This window comes from Stegastes partitus, unplaced genomic scaffold, assembly GCF_000690725.1.
Source record: "Stegastes partitus isolate 25-593 unplaced genomic scaffold, Stegastes_partitus-1.0.2 Scaffold1237, whole genome shotgun sequence".
Lineage (NCBI taxonomy): Eukaryota > Metazoa > Chordata > Actinopteri > Pomacentridae > Stegastes > Stegastes partitus.
In genome coordinates, this window is record NW_007578968.1 from 175663 (window position 1) to 201989 (window position 26327).

Genomic DNA, 26327 nt, shown 5'->3' on the forward strand with positions numbered 1-26327 from the left:
TAATCTCCGAACATAAAACATAACTGACTCCAGCTCAGAAATGGATCCCCAAACCCTCCTTGCTGTCTGTTTGTATCCTGGGAACCTGAAAAGAACCCTGATGTTTGTCATAACAACTGAAATGCAACACGGCATGATGAATGACAGGAAAAGGACACACAAACACACACTGAGGACTTCAAATCAAATTTCTCCAGGTCCGACACGTCACCTCCGGTCATTTTCCACTCAGAGAAGAGTAACGGGACACCTGTGTTTACGCCATAAAACACTTCTGACTGTCACACCAAGCGTTCATCGCCTGCATATATTTTTGCCACAACTCCGAAACAGGAAATTATAAAAGAGGGAATTAATTTTAAGCGTGAAGAAACCCAATTAATTCTCAGTGAGAGGGAGCTAATAAGTTTGTCATTCCCTGGCTGTGCACGTGTACAGTACCGTGCGTGAGTTTCTGCGAGTGTGTGAGATGATTTAACACGCCCAGTGGTGGTCTGTATTAAGCAGCAGCTACGTGCTAGAATTGCCAATTTAGTTCATTTTCTCTCTACTGTTATTAACACAGGGTCATTAGGATGCACAGCCAGGTCTCAGTGCTCATTCACTCACGTCCGGACCTTACATGCAACAGGCATTGCTCAGCGGGCATTATCCCACTGTCGAGCTGACCTTTCTCTCGACAAGGCCACCCAAAGGCTCGCTTCAGGCTTGCATCAGCCCGTAAACATCTGCAGGACAGGAGCTCATTAATGGCTTCAGAAACCTCATACACATATAACAAAGTAAATATAAGAAAAAGAGAGCGAGAGATCAGCACAGCACAAAGCAAATATGGAGACTTCAAAGGCTAAAGGGCGTCCGCATGACTTCGATTGGGCAAATGAACAACAAAGATGAGAAACAGTGACAGCAAGTAGAAGCAGAGAATGCATCAAAAATTAATGAGCAAATTAGGGAGATATTAAATTATAGCAGGAGGGCAGAGTCGTGCATTGACATGTGACTGTATTTCAGAATTTCAGATTACTTTATTGTCATTCATACAAATTACACCAAAGATGCACTGCAGAACGAAATGATGCAGGGTCAGCGATAAAAAAACACACAGTTACAATAACTGAGATAAATTAAAATAAGTTATAAATACTGTTGCGGTAGTGGAGTGAAAGTGAAAGTAAACAGAGACTAAATAAGAGGGTATTGCACATGTGAAAGGTTGTAGAGTGTCTGTGGTAACGTTGATATTTACAGTCCTCTGTTTGAAAGATGGATATGTGTGTGTGTGTGTGCATGAATATACAGCATGTGTGTGTCTGCGTTCACAACAAAGTTTTCCCTCCCGACTGTCACAATCTTAACAGTAACTTGTTAGTCCTGAAGTTGATGGACTGGCTGACACAATTTCCTTCATTCCGGTGAAGTTTCAAGTTGTAAAGCTCTCAGCGTGGAACCATGAAATCATCACACACACACACAAAAAAAAAAAAACCTGACAGCTCAACAAGTCTGCAAAGTAGAAGTCTGACAGGCGGCTGTAGTAAGCTTTAGGCTACAACCTATTCACAGCTGTATGCACCAGGCAGCGAACTCCCAACGCCACACTGCGATGGAAGTCGAGGACTCTAAGTGACCAGAATGTGCTGCCATGTTCTGCCTGAGGACCGAAATCGGAATCACCAGCATGTTTACAAATCACTGCAGTCGGTGTATGTGGAGTCCTCTGAGAAAGGTGTATTTCATTGTTCAGAATCTAAAGGCTTTAAAGGGGCCCTGGAAGGATTCTGACCACTAGCAGCGCTCGGAAGTAGGGAACTAAAGTAAATGAAGTACGTTCATCAATGTGCTGTTTAAACCATGGATACTTCACATATATGGCAAAATCAGCTTGTCCTTATTAACCAATAGGGACGCCTTCCAGGAAATCTAGGCTTATTTTCTCCACTACAACACTGACCGGAAGCTATAACGGCTACAGAAGTCTCTGTCATGGTGGCCCATTGTAGGCTAAACCCCCCACAATGCCATCAGCCACACAAACACCAAAAACCACCACACACATCTACAGCAATCAAAATTCAAACACAATAAAACTGAAATAGCAACCACAGAACTATTCATTTAACAATTTGGATTCTTTTTCTGCCTTCTACCTTGGTTCATACATTTCATTCAGTTAAATCATCACCCCCATTAATTGATTAACAATTCATCATTAACATCCCTATCATACAGCAATGTGTGTCTCCATTCTATCTGTATCTTGTGCATCTTAGCACATATTGCTCCATATTCCCACAGTTTCATGCCTTTGCACCGATTCACAGTTCACAGTGGTAACTTGAGCCCAGCGTATACACAATGTGAGAAACTGTGACTGGAAACATCACTTCACAAAGTAGTTTTAATTAGCTAAAGCCAAACTTTAACTGCTCACTTTGAAGAAATTAAATTATTTAGCAAGCAATTAGATTTTCTTATGTAGAAGTAAACAGGGCCACGGTTCATTGCATTTACTGGAAGCTGTTGAAATCAGATTAAAGAAACTCTGAAAGACAGAATACCTTTGCGAATGATAATCTTGCAATAAAACAAATTAAAGTAGCATATTCATATTAAATTAGCAGAACAAGTTCCAGATTGGACTGAAACTCGTGTCATGTTTATTCAGGGCTGAACACGTTTCTCTTAGTACATTTCATTTTCTTAAATTGTTATAATTTGTACCATTCCCAGCATACTAAGTGAAACTAAGAGAGCTAAAGATGTAAAAGGAGAACATTGCCATGATCTGACTGTGTTTTTAATACATTTTGTTCCAGTGTCATTATTACTGACAAACATACTAAAGCTCTGGAAACATTACTGCCTACGTGGTTGTTCAGTACATAACAAAGACGAATCGGTATCATTTACTTCATCAAACACTGTAAAGTGGAATGGCACAGCTCGCAAAGTAAACGCAATGTTTGTTTTTGTTTTAAATGGGAGTTAAATAAAACTAATCATATATTATGGGAGAAAAAATACAATTTGAGTCAATACAACAACTTCACCAGCTACTTTCGAATGAATCATTCATGGTTTATGTGTGGCTACAGTAAGAAATATCGACAAAACTTGTAAGAGATGTAAGAAACAGGCTCAGCTCAGCTTTGATTAGCTGAAACTCCCCCCTAGGCATTGAGTAAAGCCCGAAAAATTCATCCTGGGTATCAAAGTTACATATTGAACATAAACAATCCCTTGATGCCTTAACCTCTTAAGACCTGGTGTCCACACACATGGACATCACATGTTGGGTTATATCACCACAGTAGTTTATTTTTTATTTTAAATTTTTATTATTATCATTTGTCTTTTTGTTATTTATGTATTTATGGTAGTTGGTAGCTCAAGTAGCTGAGCGGGCGACCCATGAACAGGGGCTGTAGTCCCCGATGCAGAGGTTGTGGGTTCGAGTCCATTTACAGGTCCTTCCCCCACTCTGCTCCCCATATTTCCTGTTTCTCTCCACTTTCAACTATATTAAGGCTGAAAAAGAAAATATATATATATATGCATATAAAAAAAGGGCCCGTGTCTGCAGAGGTTAAAATGGCAAAAGTGAAACTCTACACTGTTGCCTTTACACTATAGAACATCTGTAAAGTCCCCTCCCATTTGTTTTCAATAACCGCTCCATCACTCCCTGCAGCTGGAGCACACCAGCTCACCTACAGCTCTGATCAACACTGTAAAACTAGAACAGAATGGTGAGTTGTAATATTGGAGTAATATAGCTGTACATGCTCGAACCGGAAACCGACTCTGAAGGAGATTCAGGATTGATTCCTCAGGTTTGCAACATATCAAACTGAGGAAATCTGAATTTATGTTTGGGAGACTGTCATCAGTACAACACAGTGTCAAGATGGAAATGCTCAGCCATGGAGGGAGATGTTAACAAAAAAAATCTCATCTGATGAGGTCATAAATGTAAAATAGTGAATGTTATGTAATCTGCTGCATTATCAGAGGGAATATATCTCACATAAGATCAGGTTCACATCCTAATATGACTGAAAATGGGACTGAAGAGAAGCTCTGATACGAATACTTGTTTGCTATCACTTTGTCGGGCCTGCAGGGCCGGTTTAGTATGAATCAACTGTCGGCACTGCCGGAGTCATCACAGCTAACTGCCAGCCAAGTGATGCTGACCACATAAACACTCTGCTAGGCTCGTCATAAGCACACAGACACACACAATCTCTAGGAGGAGGATAACGCCTTATCCTCCTCTTCTCCCATCGTCACAGAACCTCTCTGTGCCTCTTTCTCTCCTCCAGCGTATGATCTGATCTGAGCTGTGCCAAGCTGAGCTGGCCTGAATAAAAAGTCTAAGAAACCCCCGGCTGAGCTGAACCCCTCGAAAAAAGAGAGACGCAGAGAGGAAAGGAGAGCAAAGGAGGCAGTCGTATAGCTGACCCGAAACCTAATAACCTTAATTAGATGGAGCATGTACGATGAATAGGGTGGAGAAAAATGAGGTCAAGAGGAGGGAGAGAATATGAAAACTCATCAAGCCAAGAGGAGAGGATGTGGAGAGCTGTTATCAGTGCTCGGAGGTCACCCACGGTACACTGGGCAATGTTTACCTGCACAAATTTGCTATTTTCATACAACCAACGCAGTAAGTTTCACAATTGCACATAAATACAGCAATCCAGGTATGCTCACACTGGTTGTGTTTCAGTGAACATGCTGCACAGGCTGTGGTGGATTTTTTTTTTTTTTTTTTTTTTTAACTTTTTAACATCAAAAGCTGTCATTTGAGTTTTAATGAATAAATCCAATTTAGTAGCTGCGACTGACAATAGACGCAGAAGCCTCCATCAAGGCTCCTGCGTCAGGACTCCAACAGGGTACACTGTGATTAAGCGCACTCAGACATCTCCATCCTTTTCATACTTGATTTCAAATGGGTTTTAAATGAAGTAGAGGCAATTGAGTGGCAGCATGACATGAATGCTTTGATTACTGAAGAAGTCACAGAAGCATCCTTTCGGCGTGCGTTTGCACATTTAACATTTTGCACACTTCATATTTATTTCATTTATTCAATGTTTACAATGTCCACATTAATATAGTTCAAGTCGAAGCTGTTTGCTTCCCTTGTGGCAACATTAGGAAACCAAAAGCAGTTCTAACAATAATTTTTCTGACATTTTTTTCGAAAAAATGGGAAGTGGAGGAACTGGAAGCATGTCTGAGAAAAACTGGGATGACATGCAACAGAGCAAAGATCATGTCACTGTTACTGTTGTGTAACAAGCACTTTAGCACAACATCACATCCACACAGGGTCAGAAAAATTCTGACAGTCAGGCATCACCTATTCTGTTTAGTATTATTTTTAATTTTCCATAACTCATTTCAAGCTTTTCATTTCCACCCTTTCATTTAGTAGCTTTATCTACTTTATCCTACAGGGCTTGTGGAGCCTCTGTGGCACAGTCCACTGCAGCACTAACACAAAAACAAAATGCACGCTCAGACTCCCACCTCTGGCCAATTTAGAATCGCCAAATAACCTACCATGCACATCTTTGAACTGTGGGAGGAATAAAAACCAGGAGAAACCCACACACACACACAAAAAAAAACATGCAAACTCCACACAGAAAGGCCCCAGATTCAAACCCACAACCTTCGTACTGTGAGGCGACAATGCAAACCACTGCACCAAGCGTTTCATTTATTGCTCAGATATAGCTCAGAAGTCTAATTTAATTCTCTCTGATGTAAATACTTCTTTGAAAAATATTTGATGCAATACTTCCTCAAGTGAAATCCTGGCCGTTTGTGTCTCTTCCAATCCACATTTCTTCAAAATTACATTTTCACATCTTGGGGAAATGTTATCAGGTACTGTGATGTTACATAAAAGCCAGTTCTTAGTGTTCACATTACAACTAGGCTGATTTCATAGTGGGCAGGACAGCGTGACTTGAAAGGAAAATTCTTTGATGTTTTCTTTTTTATTATTATTCATGACAGATGGGAGACCCAGTGAAACCGTATCAAAGGTTCATTTAAACATCTTAACCTGGGCGGGACCTCGGCCATAATACGACCAGCAACTGGGTTACTTTGTAAATCCAAACCCGGCTTGTGTCTCTATCTGTGCCTCTGACTCACTTCATCACAGCTGCTCCTTAACAGAAAGAGACGTGGCTGAGAGACGGGGAAAAAAAGAAAGAGGACCAATATAGACATCACAAGCTGTGCTGTCCACTCTGAGCTGAGGTGGAAAAAACATAGAGAGAGGGATGAGTTAAGAAGTGTGAGCGCATGAGAGCGGCAGATGGACCAAGAGAAAAGACAGAAATGGGAGTTTATGGAAAAAGGCTAAATCTGGCGCGCGGTATAGACGTCTGTCTTTGTCACTGCCGCATCGCACAGTGAGTTCCACGAGCGCTCAGATCGCACAGTTTTTCGTTCTGTAGTATTACTTTGATACGCTGCAGTGATGACAATGTTAAAAGTACGCTCTGTCAGCTTTAATTTTGGGGTGTTTTCATCACATGCAGATGAACATTCAACGAACCAAAGCCCTCTTTAAGTGAATGTTCTCACACTCTACGCATGCCAGAAGTATTTGGACAGATTAAGGTTAGGTTTAGATTTTTGAAAGTTGGCAGCTTCATTATCAAAAACCAGAACTTTAATATGTATTGACAATATTTTGCCAGGAAGAAGATAGTGGATCTATTTTTTTTTTATTAAGTAATTTTTTTTGGCATTTTTGCCTTTATTTGATAGTGCAGTTTGAGAGAGAGACAGGAAAATGGGGGAGAAGAATGGGGGAAGGACCTGTGGAAAAGGGCCATGAGCGGGATTCGAACTCATGACCTCTGCGTCGGGAACTATAGCCCCTGTACGTGGGACACCAGCTCAACCAGGTGAGCTATAGCGGCGCCCCAAGATAGCGGATTAAGAAGAAGAAGATCCGCTGGTAGTCATGGATTATTGCAGCACATGGTAAATGTTTTCACTAGGGATGCACGATATATCGGCGACCACATTGGTATTGGCTGATATTAGCGTTTTTTCCGATATATTAGTATCGGTCTGATGAACAAATTTAGCCGATTATTGTCTAACATTAGCACCTTCGTCTCTACATTTGATATTGCTGCTATTTCACAGATGTTTTTGCTTAAATGGTCCTGGTCAAATATGTTAAAATATGTTTTACTTTTGTAATGTAGTAAAGAAGACTATGTGGTCTGATCTGGTATGGGCTTCTTTTGAATAGTTTTCATGTTCTCACAGTGCTTACTTATACTCGTTTTTCTGTGTGAACAAAAACTGAACATCGACATCGGTAATATCGGTTATTGGTGATATCAGAAATCTTGATATTAGATATCGGTATCGGCCAGAAATTTTAATATCGTGCATCACTAGTTTTCACGTATTTGTGCACATCTGCACTTCAGTGACTCTCTGATGTATGACTGATCTATGTTTGTTCTGTCATGGACAAGCAGCAGATGTATCTCTGTGAGAATTTTTTAAAAAGTGCTGCAGCAGGAGAGCTACTATGCATTTTTACATGTTTAGAGAGTTGTGTGTCCCTTTGAAAGAAATCAAAAACACAAGAGCCAAAGCGTTAAAAAAAAGAAGATGTAATCAAAAATCTAATACATCTAAACTAACAGAAGTCACACTGGTAGCATGTCCTTCTATCCAGCGTACAGAAGTAACAAAGCATTACTTCGAAGGCCAAGAATTTATTAGATAGATTCATCTGTGTAATTGTTTATGTTTTAGAAAGATCCCTTCTAAACTTGCTGGGGCTATAATATTTATAATAATTTATAATAATTATTTGGCAAGTTATCAACTACTGAAAATTACAACTAATCACTAACGATTCTAATAATGGATTAACTGGTTTGAGTTACTTTTTTTAAAAAAGAAAGAAAGAAAGAAATTAAAGTAAGAGAATTTTCTGATTCCAGACTCTTAAGTGTAAATGTTTTTTGGTTTCTTCTCTCCTCTATGACAATAAGCTGAATATCTTTGGGCTATGGACAAAACAAGACATTTAAGGACATCATGTTGGAAAACAATAATTAATATTAACATGAGACAGATTAATCCACAATGAAAATAATCATTAGTTGCAGCCCTAATCGGGGTTTATGTAAACATTTCCAAGCCAGTGTTACCCAACTTAACATCACATTTTGTCTGCAAAACACATTAGTCAGTCCCCATCCTGAAAACCCCTGTCTTTTGTGATATAGCCGTAATGATAAGCAATACTCAGTTTCACAGTACAAACCAGCTGTTTTGTAGGCAAAGATACCAAATGGTGTAATTTTAGAATGAAATAAGGATTTTTCCTTACCATAGGCATAACAACAGGCCTAACTACTGCCACACTTCAACACGACAACAAGAACTGGTGACATTTTTCCTGTGAGCTGCAGCTCTGGGCTCAGGCTTGAGCAGGCCATCATGTATATTGCTTTCAAGTGCGTATTTAAGACACCTCTTACATGTCCATTAGCTCATGGAGTTAATATGGCTTTAATAAGCCTGCTGATTACAGTTGACAGCATTTGCCAGCAATAATCATTTCAGGCAATTTTCTTTAAACACCAGATGGTGCGACTTGAACACATCATCCGGGATAAAACCAGGGTCACTGGGTGTTTTGGGTGTTAGATGATCAAACACCCTCCCCTAGGTGTGTCAGCTGGCTGTAAACAGTCCTCAGCTTGTGTCCATGTGGTGTGCTGCACCATGGATCACCAGTTTTCATCCACCTCAAAGCTTTTGTTGCAGCTTCAGTGACGTTCTTGATGGCTATTCTTTCCTGCAAACTTCTGATACCATGATGCCCTGGTGTAGATGCTACCACTGCAGGGCACCACAGTGGCTTCAAAGGAGGCCTTCCACCCATGCCTTCTACTTTCTTCTACGAGTTCAAGATATCTGGCCCTGCTATGCTAGTAGGCCTCCTCTTTCCAGTCTTACCAGGTGACAACAGGACCATCTGTTTGGTACTGTCAGATGCAAGGACAAAATTAGGCTTTAAGCGTCACCCTTGAATTGTGTTCTGAAAACTTCAGCTGCTTCCCTGTCACCATTCAGCTGCCATTCATGCAATGAGGTTACCAACCCAGTTGAGGCCCTGAGTGCCTCCTGTCGTTTCCTGACACCCGGACAAAAGACACGTTGGTGGGAGCTGGTTGTTGCTGATAGATTCCAGTGCAGATATAGTCAACTTTACCATGATGCCACCAGTACAGCAGCAGCTCCAGATTTGCTCGTAGTAACCTCTTCACAGACACAGTGGACATGTCAGAGTGTTGACTAGACCCCAACAATACAGGTTGGATTGCCCCAGGACGACATGACACACTGGCTGTATCGGAAATTTGTATCTAGCTGGTTCTGGCTTCCAAAGAGGTCTCAGTTAGTCCAAGGTATCTGTGAATGGCCACTGCCCTGTTGCAGCGTTCCCTAAATAAAAACCAGGTTTCCTTGTCGTGAGGTCTCGCATACTAACCAAACCCAGATATGATAATTGTGGGCTGGAAAATGAGAAAAGGCTTTTGTCTTTGTCTTGCTTGAAAAAGCTGCTTAGAGGATTCCAATGATAAATCTGCCACCGTTTTTTAATATAAATTGTATATGTGCCAAGTGAGAATGAAATAACAGGCAGAGTAAGATAAAGGGGAGATGTGCTTACCAAACAGATTATAAAGTTAAGGGGAAAAAAGTCTGTTAATCAAGTTGGGCTTGCTTTTAACAAACTTTACTTTCCTGCTGCAGAGCTACAGTGGCAACACGGAAGACTTCAGCAATCACTTCCCCGCTGAGCCCTAAAGGCAGCGTAGACGAGCGCTGCGGCTTTAACATACATGCACATATTCGAGCTCCATAGCAGCAACATTAACTTTTAATAGTGGTGTGATGTTTTTTACCGTGCTGTAGGTGTTGAATGATTAATCTAAAGATGAATAAAATGCCATAATTTTATCAGTGCATTTGCGATGAAAGACGAGAGAAAGCTTTCCATCTTTATCTGGACATAGACGTCCTCACGCACAGTCTTACAAAACAATAATATCTCAACTAAAAGCACACTTATTGCCTTGGAAGGCCTTTGTACTCAGGGCATGGGTGAGCACTTCAAAGCAGTTGCACCTGCTTTATTCGGGAAAGCACAGTATGCATTATGCAGTGTTTCGGTTTTTCAAGGGTCACATTCTCGTGCATTACACAGCAAAGACAACAGGCATTATACAAGCACATCAGCTCATATTCTTCTGGTTATTACTGTGTCTCTTCTGAGTCAGTAGCTCGTAATTGTTGCTCTTGTTCTTGATGTTGTTTATGGTTAATTAATGAGCTTGCGGATCAAAGAGAGAATCCCCGATCCCACTGGAAGTTTCGACCTATATGTCTTTTCTATCCTTTTCTAACAGCCCTCTCCTTCTACTTATCAATACAACACAGCAGATATAAAAAATACATCATGGGAAAAAAGAAAACAACAACAAAAAAATATATTTGCTACAACTGCACAGTCACAAGACTCCGACTGCAGTTAAAGTCTGTTTGTTTATCGGATGTGAGTCTGCTGAAGAATCTGGGTTAGGATGATCGAGCCTTTGAGCTACAGACACGTTAGTTTACAGCACTACTGTATGATGTAATGAGGCCCCAATTTGGGGTGCAAGGATCGGCCGCCTAAATCTAAATTACATAATTTTCAAAGCACTTTCTAATGATCTACATTTGCAGGTGTCTGTACTAGGAGTATACTTTTCTGCAGCAACATACCGCCTCTGGGCAGGTTTCATAAGAATATTTTAAAACAACTGCTTTCTGCGTTCCCAGAATGTATTATAGTTAACAAATGCAAGAATCAAAACACAATTTTGTTAACAAGTCCAATGCACATTTATGAAACAGAATTCGTTTACACAGTGATGCTATCTCTTAAACGTGGATTGATAAAAGTCATGCAAATGACTTCATGCATTTTTTAAAGTCTTTGAGGACTCGACAAGTAAAGTATTTCTAAATGCCATTCAATTTTATACCTAAATTAGCAAAATCAAAGTAAAAGAAAACAAAAAGGACCTCTACATCTTTTATTTAGAGTTTAGCACTCAGAAACTAGAAAGTAATGTGCTCCATCAGTGCTGTTTGAAAGCACTTTGATTAGACTAGATTTACAGCCCACCAGCTCTGATATCAATGTTAAATGACTGGTGGACAGCAGTGTGTGAACTCTCCTTTGTCCAGATAAGTACCACCACACCACAAATCAGTAAAATCATGGAGCGCAGAAGAAAGAAGAAGAGCTAACACAAAGCATTCTTTGAGAAAATCATGTCATCACGTGGGACTTCATAACCCAGAGTACATCCCAGACTGAGGAGATTTCAGTGCCTTTAAGAATAGAGATCAAAGATTTGCATGTGGCGATACATAAGAAAAAAACAGAGAAAAAGACTTTGTAGAGTTAAACAACCATTTTCATAATTTTTACGTTCAGGATTTTTTTGGCCTCCCTGACACAATGGAGCCATGGGCTACGTTCAGACAGCAGACTAAAGTGACCCAGATCTGATTTTTGCTCCTATGTGACCTGTATCTGATCTTTTCATGACAGTCTGAAAAACTCAGATTTTTTCAAATGCGACCCAGGCCACTTGGATACGTGGTCCTAAATCCGATAGGTATCTGATCTTTTGCCATGCGACTTCTGTCCAAACAGCCAGGTCGCATTTATTCAAGCTACACATCATTGATACACGACAAAGGTCTCTGTACAGACGTTGCTGTCACTGCCCCACAAAACCTCATGGCCAAAAAACCTGGCTCTCTGTCTTTTTTATCTTCTCCTGAAAAGGTTTTGTTGTAAATGTGCTGGCTCTGGTTGGACAACAACTTTAAAATCACAAGATACACTCCACTGTTACCATCCATGTTGACTTCCACACACACTGAGCACGCTCACTGTGTGTGACGTCGTTGTGTCCGCTTCTGCACATGCGGGACACTTTTGGCTCGAATGATGTTCACACAGGAGATCACATATAAGTTGCATTTAATTGGAAATGTGAATGAACTTGCAAAAAAATCGGATTTCACAAAAAAATCCGAATAGATCCTGCAGTCTGAACGTAGCCATACTCTGCACAAACCCTCCCCCTAACACTGTAATGTTATAAAAACTAGAGTGCAGTAGCATCAGTGGTTCTGACCCCACTGCAAGATATTACATCTCCTACGGCAAAACAAAGAATAATAATTATACAGAAAGCCCCACCCTTCAAGCTGACAGGATTGGTTCCTTAGGTTTGTATAAAAGCCCACAAGTATGAATCCATGTTTTCCTTAATACATCGCTGTTTTAAAATGGAAATACTCATAGTGACTGCTGATTTTGCTCATGGTGTGTCTTCCAGCATAGAAAACAGTCTCATATGAACATGTGAACAAGGTAAACAAAAAAAAAGAACAGATTTTCCCCAGAGGGGGTCTTTAAATTTCAAAGAATGATAAGATGAAGAAGATATAGATCACCCTTGTGAAGACTGATGAAGAGCTGAGGATCAACACAACACCCGCCTCTGCTGAGACCATTTTACACTTTGTAGTTTTACAGATATTAATTGGAGACAAGTGGGAGTCACAGACAGTCTGCTACTGGTGTCCTTCCTGCCTGGCCTTCATCCTCCCGTCCTGCAGACATCTGGTACCATCGTCGGCGGTGTATGCCCACCAGTGAGTGTAAGCCGCCTTATGTGCTTAGCTTCATATATGACTACATACGCAGCTGCAAAGTGATGGAAACTCAAAAGCATACATATCTACAGCGCACATTTGTGATTTTATATCTAACAATGAAATCACAAATTCGTTAAAAAGGAAATTCAGGTCTGTTTGCCTAATTGCTGGTGTAAAAGCTGTCGATCAGCACCTTGGACAGATATTTCTTCAGCAAACACTGCTAAATTTTACAAGATTTGGAATCCAAATTTTTTATACTTGGTGATTTTTTTTTCTAAATCAGTCAAATGAAGCTGTTTGATTCCTAACAGTTTTCTGTGGTGTGATAAATTCAAAACATATTTATTACTGATTTTGGACATTAAAAATATGTTATTTAGTTGAGGTGGAGAGTAAGGAAAAATAAGCACCAGAGTTTACATGGTTGCCAGTATTTTGGATGTCACACAATATAAATATGAAGCATGATAACTGGTGTTTGTATATGCAGTATATTTATATTTTTAAGCAGATATGCAGCAGCATCTTGTTGCCTACTTTCGATTTCATTTGTTTGGTCAATTAAATTACAATCAAGCAATTTGTATTAAGTTCTTTAGAAGATTCAAATTTGGTTTTCTGTAACACAAAGATGTCAATTGAAAGAAGCACTTGAACATCTCTTTTACAAGATCGCAGGTGAGCTTGATCATCATATTTCTCTGTTTTATCTAAAACCTTAACTGCAAAACCACCTTTACTTCTGTCCTTTTATTTATTTACTATAGAAAATCATCCCGTGCTCAATGATCCTAAACAACATGCTCCAGAAGTCCATACAGCTATCACTTCAGTTTCACAATTGATAAAAAAATACACAAAATAAAATGTAATTAAAATAAGAGCGGTCACATGCTGGTGAGTGTGAGTGATCAGCAGGCTGATAGGTGCACAGAGGTGGTTGTGTAGCCTGCGTGCACTGATAAGAGGATGTGTTACATCACTACCTGCCCACCTTTTTCTTATCACTCGAGACTCGCAAATCAATGTCATGCAGTTTGGCTGTTTCCCAGAAACCTCGGCGGACATGTTTGCTGCATTATGCAATTTGTTTTTATTACTCACTGACAATGAAAACTACCACACAATAAAGATGAAAATTGAAATGCTTGTGTCTTTATCCCCTCGAGTTGTTGCACTTTCTTCTCTCCTTATTTTTTTTTTTTTTATCTCTCGGCATCTGTCTCACTTTCACACTTGTTTTTTTTTCCTCCATCATGTCACTGTTGTTCATTTCAGACAGACATCGATATGTTATGGTATGTTAAAGTGCCCTCCCACACTGATAGCTTTTAAAACCCACTTAGACATTCACGCAGATTCATGTGAGAAATGTCGCTCATCCTGAGAGGAATTAACGCATCTGGAGAATGCATGCAACACACCTACTATTGCCTTCTCACTGGCACAGCAAAAGAAAAAAGAAAAAAAAAAACAGTGAGGAGAGAGAGAACATCGTGGAATCATCAAGGGTAAAAATAAATTCTTCCTGCCTAACTCACTGCAGTCCATAATCTTAGTGAGGTAGTTTAAATACAGGTTGGAGGGGTGAGTACAATTAAAGATTAGAAGACAAACGTATGCGGCAAATCACATGGATCAAGTAGTTACTGTCAGTCACGGCGCCGACACACCTACAATCATTTTCCAAATCACTTGACGGAGCTGTGCGAAGGTTTAAAGCTCAAGATGTTTTAAATCTCATCCATCACACAATAGGATCAGGGAAGCGTCTAATCAATTCCAAAATAACTCTGCAGTATGATAGTGATCGCAAACATACAGGCAGCGACAACAAGAACAAGCAGACCTATTTTTGAAAGCATCCTCACGTCACTTTCAGAGTCTGAAACTTTTGCACAGTACTGTATGTGTCACGGGCAGAAAGGTGAGACCTGCAGGACACCAAAACACCATCACTGGGAGATCATTATAACTACCACAAAGTCAGCCCTGCCGAGTTCCTGTGTCTGTAAGTAAAGGGATTGCCTAAAATACTTCAGAGATTTACAACTGGACAGCTACTCAGACAGATATTGATGAGACATATTGTGCTTTCTGTCATACATGTGGTGTTTAAATGTCAGATGTTCATATTAAACATATTATTCAAATAGTGAGGTAAATGTATGTAGGTTTTATGTAGTTTTTTTTTCTACTTTCTTCTTTATCTGTTACAGGCACATCACTAGTGATAAGTGTGGCACCTGATTTAGATTTTTGAGTTTCAGTCTTCTGACAAAAATATGTTTTAGTTTTAGCAAATTTTAGTCATTTGATGTTTTCTTTTTTAATCAACAAAAACAAAAACTCATTCTAGTTTTCGTCAGTGAGATTGTATTCTCATTTTTGTGTTCTGCATTTCTGTATCATCTAAGCACTTTGAGGCCACAGCTGCTGCCATCTTTGTGTACGGTTACCATGGCTACAGGTGTTATTCTGGTCTATGGCGAGGTTAGTTGAAAAGCCTCGGTGTCCGTTTCCTTCTGTTCTGCAGCGATTCAACGGATGAGACGGACTCTCCGCAGTAAATCCAGTCATTATTTCCAACATCTGAACCGCTCTCTGGCGTTAGCATTAGCATTACTGAAACCGCGTGGCCTCTCCAGTGAAGAGCAGCAGCTCATTCACTGGATGATTCACTCACTAAAAGTCGTGTTTACTGTCTGGGTTCAGTTTGAGAAGAGATGCCAAATGGTTGGGAAGGAATGCAGTTGTCCAACATGAATTCTGTTGAACATTTCTAGAGGATGAATTAGATGAACTGTATCATCAATCCTGGAAGTGACTAATTCCTTCTGACAACAACATGAACACTGAATGTTACATCTGCATCAGCTGTGTTACATTACTGCTATTAGATCAACGTGACCTTAACCTTTTTCTAAAAGTTTGATGCTGCCTGCGTGTTTGTAGTTTCACTCAGCTGCTTTGTTGCTGCGTTTAATTACAATTTGCAGTCTATTTACTTTGAAGAACTGCCAGATGACTCCACTGCCCGACGTGTAACAATACTGAATACAAGGAACCTAATTAACGGCAATACAACAAACTAATAAATCTACAGAACACCATACATTTTAGGGAGTAGAAACTGAAAAATGTTTGTCTATTCCTCCGTCTTGAACATAAATATACAGTTTTTATTGTTTGATGAAAAGAGTAAAACATTGTGTCATAGTTCTCATTGTTAAATATTATGTTTCAATTTAGTTTTAATTTAGTTTTAGTGGTGAAAAATAGGTAAATTAATATTTTTCATCATCGTTTTTGTACATGGAATCGACACTGCTCAGCATGCTCACGAAGTACAGGCAGCTCAGCTCACAAGTGCTGGGTGCTTCCCTTCTGCAGGCTTCCAGAAGTTGGCCAATTAGAAAAAAGCAGGCTTGTTGGGCGGGAATCTTAAAGAGACAGTAGCTAAAACAGCTTAATGCAGAAAAATGGGCTGCATAAAGGCCATAAGATAAATGTGAATTATGCAGACCTATTCTAGAGGAGTCCCAGAACAGAATCGTAGAACTGGAAATGAGCAAATATGTCACCTTTAACTGGCACGGGGTTCAACTATTTTTAAATGGAAATGCAGCACAAATGAACTAAAGACAGCTTAAATCTGCACTAATCAATATCTGGTTGTTAATAATGACATCATGTGAAATATGAAAAGGTCCACTTACAGCATCAAACCCACAGGGAAATATAAATACATTTGTATGCATACACACACACTTGTATGTGCAATGCATGCACTTCCCATTAGAAGACACACGTACTGGGAGTGCTGCCTCATTGGTCAATCCAACAGGAAACTGAACACTACTCCTATTATTACTCACACAGCAGGCGGCACTATGATGTGCTGATGTGAGTCATGCAAAGCTACTCTAATGGAGTCCCAGAAAAAAAAAATACAGAGCTGAAAATGAGCATAATCGGTTACCTTTAAGGGGTGTTGGGTTCAAATATTTTCAAATTGAAATGCAGCAGAAAAGAACCACCATTACAGCTGCACTGATCAATATCTGTTTGTTCACTGTGGGTCAAATGACACGATGTGTAATATGAAAAGGCCACTTACAGTACACAACATGGGAAATTATGAACCCATTTTTCAGTTCTATTCAGCTCAGAGGGTTTCTTTCAGCTCATTGTTTTATTTTCGTGATCCACAGTCTCTACCCACCTTTATCTCTAGTTTCAGAGAAGCACTGATGAACCCACTTTCCACCACCTGCACAGCACCAAACAGCAAACAAAGACACCAACTAGGTGGTGAGGAGCTGCTGGAAATCCACTCACTTCCCCTCAGGATTTAGAAGAAACCAAAACTTCAATTCGAAAACAGAACACCAGCTGAATGTTAATGTCTCTCCGTGTCTGTGTAAATTAGAAAAAGCTCCATAATAACTTACATATAAGCTTTAATGGGTTGTGATTTTAGCCTCTTCTGTTGCCCCCTAACAAGTCAAAACATCAACTAAAGCAGCCCTAAAAGCATCTAGTCAATGTACATCAGCAGCATCTGGGGGTTGAAAGTGTGCAATGGTGGTTAGCATTAAGAAAATCCAAAACGAATGGATGTTTATTAAAATCAGTAAACTACATACTTCTACGTATACGCATCATCAGCAACCAAAGTGTCACATTTGATGCCTTGAATGCTGCAACCAGCAGTTCTAAGGTAATGGGTTATATAGTGTGTCACTAAGGCCTCGTCCACACGTAGCAGGGTATCTCACAAAACGAAGATATTTTTCTATGATTTGGCCTGTCATCCTCACGAAAACACAGATTTACGCCACTAAAAATGATTCTTTCAAAAACCTCTGACCAAAGTAAAGATTTGCGAGTCCTCCGTTTATGCGTCTGTACATCAATAACGGGGTTTTAGGTTTCGAAGCATCACTGCCTGCGACAAAATATGTTCTTTACATTACATATGTGACCTGTGTTTACATTTGGAAACAGCGTGGATGCCCTCAAAACTGTGTTGGCGTTGTCTCTTCTCCGGGCCCAGATACCGCTCCACGTACAAGAACATATACAAAGGACGGCATTAAGGACGGTTATTTTCCGACACCTTGCCATTCCATGTCCGAGGCATGTTCTCTGTCAAAGACACCAACGCTGGTTTTGCGTCAGACCGGGATGCACTGCCAGGTGGTGGGAGAACTTCGAGATGGAAATCCTGCTCCAGGAGGAATGCCGTGACAATTTCCGTATGTCCTGGTTGTCGTTCCTGTCGTTGGAGTTATTACATCTTCACGTAGAATATGAATGTGCTTAACTTATGCGGTTAGGTGTGAATGAATTTTTTTCTAAAAACGAGGTGGTGTGTACGGAGGTTTTTATCTAGACGGAGGGGGGAGGATATTCAGTTTTACAAAAAACCCTGCTACGTGTGGACAAGGCCTAAGTCACCGCCTTTACCTGCATGATGTCCTCCAAAGCATAAACCTGAAGCGCTACACTTTAGCTTTTCACAAGACATTACAGGGTTTCTTCAGGTTAAAGACCCTCAACCCAAACCAAAACGTATTGGCCATCACCAGTTAGAGAGGCAGCTTTTGGTCAACCTTTAAGTTACTTTATTTTAAACCAGTGCACATAGCCTTTTACTGCCCTGTGAACAGCTGGACACGACACATAAACATACGAGGACGCAGCAGGAAAAGAGCATGGAGCGCCTTGAGAGTTTGCTCAAACACAAACAAAGTCAAAGTCAATACAATGCATTAGCATCATTAAATTAAAACTCAAGTAGGTCACAAACACAGGCGTGTTTCCCAGGTTAATGAAGGCTGAGCCACGTCCAATATTTATTTGTCTCCGGCAGGTCTGTATGTATCCAACAAGGCTCGATGTGACATTTTCTAAAATCAATAACTTGGCGGGTCAGATTTTTGTCACAGTCACTGAGGCGAGACGGTTGAATAGCGAGTGTCGACAGCTGCTCATGTAAATCACACAATTTCTTAACCCTGCTGGTAATCCTGAGCAGGTGTATATAATATGTGGATTTATGATACTGTGCATACATTTACACAATATTAAATATATAAAAAGCCACACTGCATTTCTTTACGTTTGCATGTCTGCTTCTCCCACCTCGTTCTCACATTTACAGCACTGTATCCCTCTGAATACTGTAACAACTCCTATCAAACCAAATTGCTCACAGCACTGGTAGTCAACCATAATGAGAACATCCTGTACCTCCTGTTAGCGGCGTATCTTTCTCGTTCCCTTTCCTCTGTGGTTAGCTGATATCGTTAACCAAAGAGCACGCATGAGCCTCGCCGCTGCAGCCACTTTCGCATTTTACAGTCTTTCCACAAGACAACTTATCGCCTTGCAGGCACAAGGAAAACACCTGTGTTCTGCATCACAGGATTATTTATATGAAGCCATCGAGGCCTGGCTGGCCTGGGACCAGGAGAGAGCCGGCGGTGCGATTGTGTCCCACACCCACATCCTTGCTGCGGAAGCCTGATCGAGACTGACAGCCAAGCAAATGAACAAATAAATAAGTAAACACCATTAAAAATGCACCATACATGCATGTGCATAAATAAGTGAAAACATAGTTTGGACAAACACAGACTGAATTATTTCTTATTAAAGAAATATAAAACCATAGATTAATTATTCATGTTGACACCCCCCTACCCACACACACACACACCACGTCACTTCCCATTAGAATACACACTTCCTGGGAGTGCTGCCTTATTGGTCAATGTAACAGGAAGCTGAAGACAACTCCCATCATCCTTTACACAACAGGCAGCACGATGGCTGATGTCCAATTATTAGAGACCTTCTCCTTCCCCTGCAATTGATATTTTTGTGAAGACCCAGCTGAGGGAATAGCTCTTGGCACTGCTAAGGATTTTAAATCAATGCAGCTGCAGAAAGTTCAATTCTATGCTTTATTTAGATAGAGTGGCTCGGGGAGAATTTTTCCCTGCGCAGATCTCAACAGTGAGAAAAAAAACCTAGAAACTTGTTTGAATCATTCTTTTCTTTAACTTTAACGACCCAGGTATTTCTCGGTGCAAATCATTACCCCATTAGCTCTGATGAGATGTACAGTAAGTGGACGAATTAGACTGCGTGGCAGGAGCTGGGACTTGGACTGAAATGCAGCGAATTGTTCTGTTCTCCTTGAGCAAACAGAAGCTATCTGAGATTCTGGCACCGGCAGATGATCCAAAGAGCGAAATGCAGATGGAAAGATCATGTTTATCCTTCTCGGTAAAACAAACAGGATAAATCTTAGACTGAAGGACAAACTTCCTCTTTGAAGCAAGAAGCAGCGAGGACTATGTGGGCCAAATTCTGAAAGAACACTAAAGCGACTACAGACGGTCTTAATTGCAGTGATCAGGCATAATTTTAAAACTACTGACAGGTGAAGCCAACAACACTGATCACCTCATTACAAGGCAATATTCTGCTGGGAATACTCGGCTTGCATTACTACTGCATTATTACGTGCACAGCGTTACTTTGGCACACATCACCAATCTAAACACTGTTGCAGAACATGCACACTCCCCAACAACAGCAGCCTCCTCCAGCAAAAACTGCTCTGAAGCAGCTCGAGGAACATGACAAAAAGCTCAAGGTGTTGCCCCTGCCTAGAAACCACACAGATCCTAATCCAATCGAGCATCTGGGGGATGTTTCAGAACAAGCCCACAACCCACAGCACCCAAAGGATCGACTGTTGACATCCGAAGATGCCCACGTGTCTTTGTCCCGACAAGTCCGAGCTCTTTCTGCGCCACCACGGGAAATTTCACTTATTTGCTTTCTGGTTGAGAGCTAGATGGGAAGACTGATACCAGCCTTGTGCGTTTAGTTTAAATAAAGCCAGATAAAATTGCTGGTCTGCTTCAAAAAAAAAAAAAAAAACACCCACCAGCACTTACAAAATGTAAAAACTACAATGTTAAGCTCAGCCGCTACCCCCAACTTCATCTCGACAAGTATAAATGAGCATGACGATATTAAAACTCAGAACACAACACCATTTATTAGAACCAGAATCTATAAAAACAGAAATAAAGGTTGGATTTTTAACTTTCAAGCACTCCTTGTACTAATCATGTATTCTGTTGGGAAAATTGACCAAATCTAAGCTTAAAATTGTGATATTATATTAAACCCACTATATTCTACATGTATCCTGTCAAAAAAAAAACTGCTTGATCCAACTTTAACGCACTCCTCACTCCAGCTGAGAAAGCGTGACTCAGCAGCGACCAACAATTATGCAACAAAATTCAAGGACATTTCAATTGAACTGCAGGCTGTGTTGAGATGATAGGAGGGAAAACACAGGAACAAATTAGTGAGGCTGAGAGGAAAATGAAACATTACTTCTAGTGAATGCAGCATGGCTCGAAAATGGTATACAGAGCAGCAAGTTGTTGAGAGATACATTCAGCACGGTGAAATGTGTTCCTAGATCAGTGTGGAAAACGTTTGCAAAGGGGTGAAAATGCAAATAATTAAATATCTACAGCATGTGGAGTACACATTTTTCTGTCCAGTATTGGTTACACCTGTTGGAAAAATACTGCGCATGCCAAATCTAAGTTGCAAAAAACTTTGAAAAACAAAATAATTGCATGATAATGTTGTCAAACTGCACATTTTTGAGCTCTCCCCACTTCTAGTCATGGTTGTGTTGTTTCCATAGAGGGACAGGACTTTGTGTTGCAGTAAAAAATTAGTCCAGAGTGAGGAAAAATGTGACAAAAGCAAAAAAAAAAACCACTCAGAAACTGCTCAGAGACAACACTCACCTCGATGAGTTTGCGTTCGTAGCTGGCAGCCAGCTCCTCGATGTCACCCATGAACTTGTTCTGTGGGACAGGGGCCTGCTCTTCACTTGACCGCAACACCGACAGAGCTGCAAGCAGAAGGAGAGAGAGAGGAGGAGCGGTTAAATATCTAAAGCGTGGAAAAACTCTTCCCACCATCTATTATAAACGCTGGGTTTCTGCCAACTATGCACATTGTGTCATCTTCCGCTGTGAGTTGGGACACCGGTGGCTGTTTGATGCTTTTATTTTAGCATCAAGAGAACAATGAGGAGGGAGCCACAGATCTATATAATATACACATTAGCAGCTATACAAGGGCCATGAATCTCCATTTAATTTAATTAATGTCAAACACTAGAAGATATGAGTCACGCGCATTATAAAAAATATATATAATCCTGCAGGGAAAGACACACAGACATGCAGGTTTGTGTGTGTGCACACTTGCTTTTATGCGCATGATAAGATGGCATAGATACATTTTTCTTTCTGAGAAAACTTCTTACTGTTCTGTCAAAATGATAAACTTCCCTTCTCTTAACATTTCCCGTTGTACTTTGACTTTCTGTTCAGATGGAGTTTATTGTTTCTTTGAACTACTATAGCCTGCTAACTGGCTAAAGTCATCACGGCGGAGCCCGGAGCAGCGCTTCTGAGCCTATAAACATTGACAAATCCAGGTCCCTCAGCGAACAACAGCAGAACTTAGCAAAAAGTCGGAGCTGTGTATCTTTTTTTTTTCCTTTCTTTCTTTTCACAAGGTGGGTGTAAGATGGATTGTTTTTTCACCTCGGCAAAAGCAAATTAACGCTGTTATTCCACCGCCGCCACACACTGCTAACACCTAGACAAACACACTGAGGCTAGGAGGAGGGAGAGGCGGGGAGTAAGAGGTGAGCTGAGACAACAAGAGAGGGTGAAAATCAAGTACAGAGAAAGAAATTCAGCATGTCCAAAGGCTCCGCAGAGCTCAGATAAACTCGCGGTGATGGCTCCTCAGGGGGAGGTTTTGGAAAATATACAGCCAGACTGTGATTAGATAGAGTGAACCCCCAGCAAGTGTCTGAACGTCTAGACAGAGCGAGGCAGGTATTGATGAAGGAGGCCAGCTTGTTGTAGTTCCAAACAGAGGAGGCCTTAGGGAGACAAGCTGCCCAAAATCACAGGCAGGTAAGAGGTTCACAAATAAGAGCAGCGATGAGTAAAGTCAGCCCTGTGGACTGCACAGAGACACACACTCACTCGTGTTAAAATGCTCTGATTGTGCCCATTTATTTATTTACCTTTGATCTTCCAGGTGAAACATTTTGTCTGTTCTTTTTTTTTTTTTACAATGATATGTCAGTTCTTGCATTTTAGTTATCATTTGGGAATGTTCGACTCCAGCATCAGTGGCCGTTTAATGCTTTCCTCAAACACTTGTTGAGCTGGATCAAACCACTTTTCCATAAACTCAGCAGAACTCAGCATGAAGGTGAAATTTATTTCAAGTAAAACTCTGAAGCGTATTCTCAGTTCTCAAATACATAAAATGCGCATCAACTTTGATGTTCTCTAGATGTGAGTGTGGTTTAGGAGTTAGGATGCCAAGGTTGGACAGCAACATCTCAGGTTCAAGCCCAGTTGAGGACCTGTGTTGTCTCCTATAATGTTTCAAAAAGACATACATATCTCCAAACAAAAAAACTCAACCACAAAATACTGCTGAAGCAAGGAATTATGAGGTGGCTTTGCATGAGGGTTGGTAAAGTAAAGGAAATAAGAAAGTAGTACACTTTTCTTCCTCTGCTGGACGGTCAATAAGCCCGTGTTCAGGCCGCCACATTTACACTTCAGGATGAATCAAGTCAGAACCTGCTCTTTAAACATATTTATATAAAGAGAATCTCTGACTTTGGCAATTCCCTTTTTGTCTTTTAAAGTGCACAAACCGATAACCAAAAAGAAACTTCACACAAACTAGTAGCAAGAAATAGAAATTAGTTATAAGCAGCAGTTTTCCACTGGAGCAGCTTGCAGGGAATTCTAAGGTCAGCCTGAACCTTTGTGCATCTTCAGACCACAAGAATCTCTTTCAGGGCCATTTTTATAGAAGGAAAAAGTACCTACTCCAGGGTAGATACATCTGAACAATCTTGAAAAAACTACTGTGCATGGGTTCAACGCTGAGAACAACAAGCAACATTTTTTCTGCCCTCTTGATGTCGAGTAGTCTTCTCGAACGTCGCCATCTTTGATACTAAATTCACCATTCAGGCGAACATAACAAAGCCGCCACCATTCTATGTCCTCATAGTACTAGAGTCTCACCTAATCACTAATATTTGTTGTTTCTGTGGTATACTTTGAGTCATTGTCGCAGTCGAAGCTGGCAGATCCAACACTGCAATGGAAACAAAAGGGCTGAAAGTGCAAATTAGTAGAACACACCTGCCCGGAGTTCCTGCAGTGGAAAGATGACTTATAAGAAGAAACCCTGTGCTGGGTACATCTTCAAAGTAAAGCTTGTATATAAAATAGGAATCACAGTAAAGAACCTGCTTAGTTAAAAGCAAACAGTGATATTTTAAATTACTTTTTACCAACTCAATGTTTAACCTCCTGCTGCCTTGTAACAATTCAAGTTGTAGCTTTTGATTAAACATCTATGTCTTCTGAACATTATAAATGTGTGGTGTATGTATAGTATGTACAGTTTAAAATTCCACTATGTCCAAGGCATTCAAATCACTTTCCATGCTTAAGTCGCTTATTTTTCATTTAAAGGGGGCGTATTTAGCAAAACCCAGTTTTTAATTCATCATCCTCATTTGATTATGGGTTATGAGAGCCATAATGTGAGAACAGATCACCTACTAGTTTCTGTCTGTTCGCCGTGGATCAGAAAGTGCATCTCTGAACAAGTTGTTCAGGTTTGCAGGCTGTTTCAGTGTATTAAAAAAAAAAAAAAAAAACAGGCCTCTATTCTGCCACTCACTGAACAGAATGGACACAAAGAGAGTTGTCCCTGCAGCCCTCTTCTTGAAAAGGGTGTGGGCAGCACCAGCTCAGTTGGAAACAGAACTGAAACCGGAGGTATGATAGGAATGGTAAAATATATTTTGAGCTGAAATTTGAAATGCACACTCTGGGGACATGTGGGACTCACATTAATTTGTTAAAAAAGAGGTAGAATATCAGCCTTTCAAACCCAAAGAGATTTAGTTTATACGGTGGGAGATAAATGAAAGCAACGAATCGCCAATTAATTCCTTCGGTAAAACTTCCCTTTATATCAATTTTATTATAAGGAGTTTATAAGAATTCATCATATCGTCATTATATAAACGTACACATGCACAAACCCGCTCACCCACACAGACACTCCCACCTCAGGAGGCTGACAGAAACGCATTATCATGGCTCCTGCAAAGGGCCAGCAGCGTAGCAATCCCCGAGCTTATCTGTGGCCCACCAACAGCCCTGTACTGTATACGACAGTCAGCAGCCTAATGGCCTCCAAGACTGCTGTACACACACACACACACACACACAGAGTGAAAATATATACATACTATATAAAATACTGAAATGCACACTTTCCTAGTGAGAGAGCAAGCCACAAAAAATGGAAGCAACAGCATAAAGATGGCAAACAAGCACACAAAGGCACACACACAGAGGAGTGCTGACGACTGCTACCAATTTGCCTGAGCTCTGAGGTGTTTTTCCTACTTAACTTGGATTTCTGTTACCTGTCACATTGATAGGCTGTTAATAATGAGAAATACACAGGGTGTGGAGGTGAGAGAGAAGGGGGGAGACACAGAGAGAGAGGGGTGAGGAGGGGGCACACACAGATGTTCCTGACTGTGGGAAATTGGGAAGACAGCTGGTCTGAAATAACGGAGCTACAAACCCAGCAGCTATGTGTGTGTGTGTGCACAGGAAGACACACGCCGGCGAACGCTGCACTGCAACTTCTACAGAAAGAGACGTATTACACAACTGTTTACTGCTGTTTGCATGCTGCGCTGGCCCGCTCCCAAATGCGTACATCCCCCCGAGTGTTCACCTGAAGCCTCCCTCATGATCACAGCGTGTGAGATAATGAGCCACATTAGCGGGACGGTCCGCTGAGAGGCTGACGGCGGAGAAATTTTCACCCCTAAAACTGGACTCGACGTTCAGCACAGTGAACAGCGAAGTCTTGGTTTTGCTCCAGTGGCTGTTAAACCATGTTTTCTGCTTTCAATTCACTTGTGACATTGTAAAACTGCTTTCAGATACAAAGCCAGTCCATGTTAACTGGGAACAAACAGGCAGCTGACAAGTTCGCAGGGGACTGACAGCACAGAAGTTTGTTGAATAACCGGGATAATGTGCCTGTACGTCAAGTCATGTATATTTCATACTGCCCACAGTTTTAAAAAAAATATATAAAAAAGTCTCAGCAGGCTTTTTCATGAGCACAATGTACAACTAGTGTGTCATGTACACTTATTTATCAGACAAACATTTTTATTAATTAATGTGCTTTTTAAATAAACCATTTCATTTTAACCATGTTGCAGAAGTTTTTTTTTTTTAGTTCAAGTGCAGAATTTCTGAATTACTATGTCGCATGCAGTATGTATGAGTCTCCCTTTGTTACTGTAC

At 40.6% G+C, this 26327-nt stretch overlaps 1 protein-coding gene across 1 annotated transcript in view; it reads right to left on the reverse strand.

Moving 5' to 3' along the window:
• snx29 (sorting nexin 29) overlaps positions 1-26327 on the reverse strand; it is a 189315-nt gene that overhangs the window by 76377 nt on the left and 86611 nt on the right. Inside the window, exon 15 of the mRNA XM_008297682.1 lies at positions 21669-21775. Within this exon, the coding sequence (XP_008295904.1) occupies positions 21669-21775 (107 nt within the window). The remainder of the gene's footprint in view (positions 1-21668; positions 21776-26327) is intronic.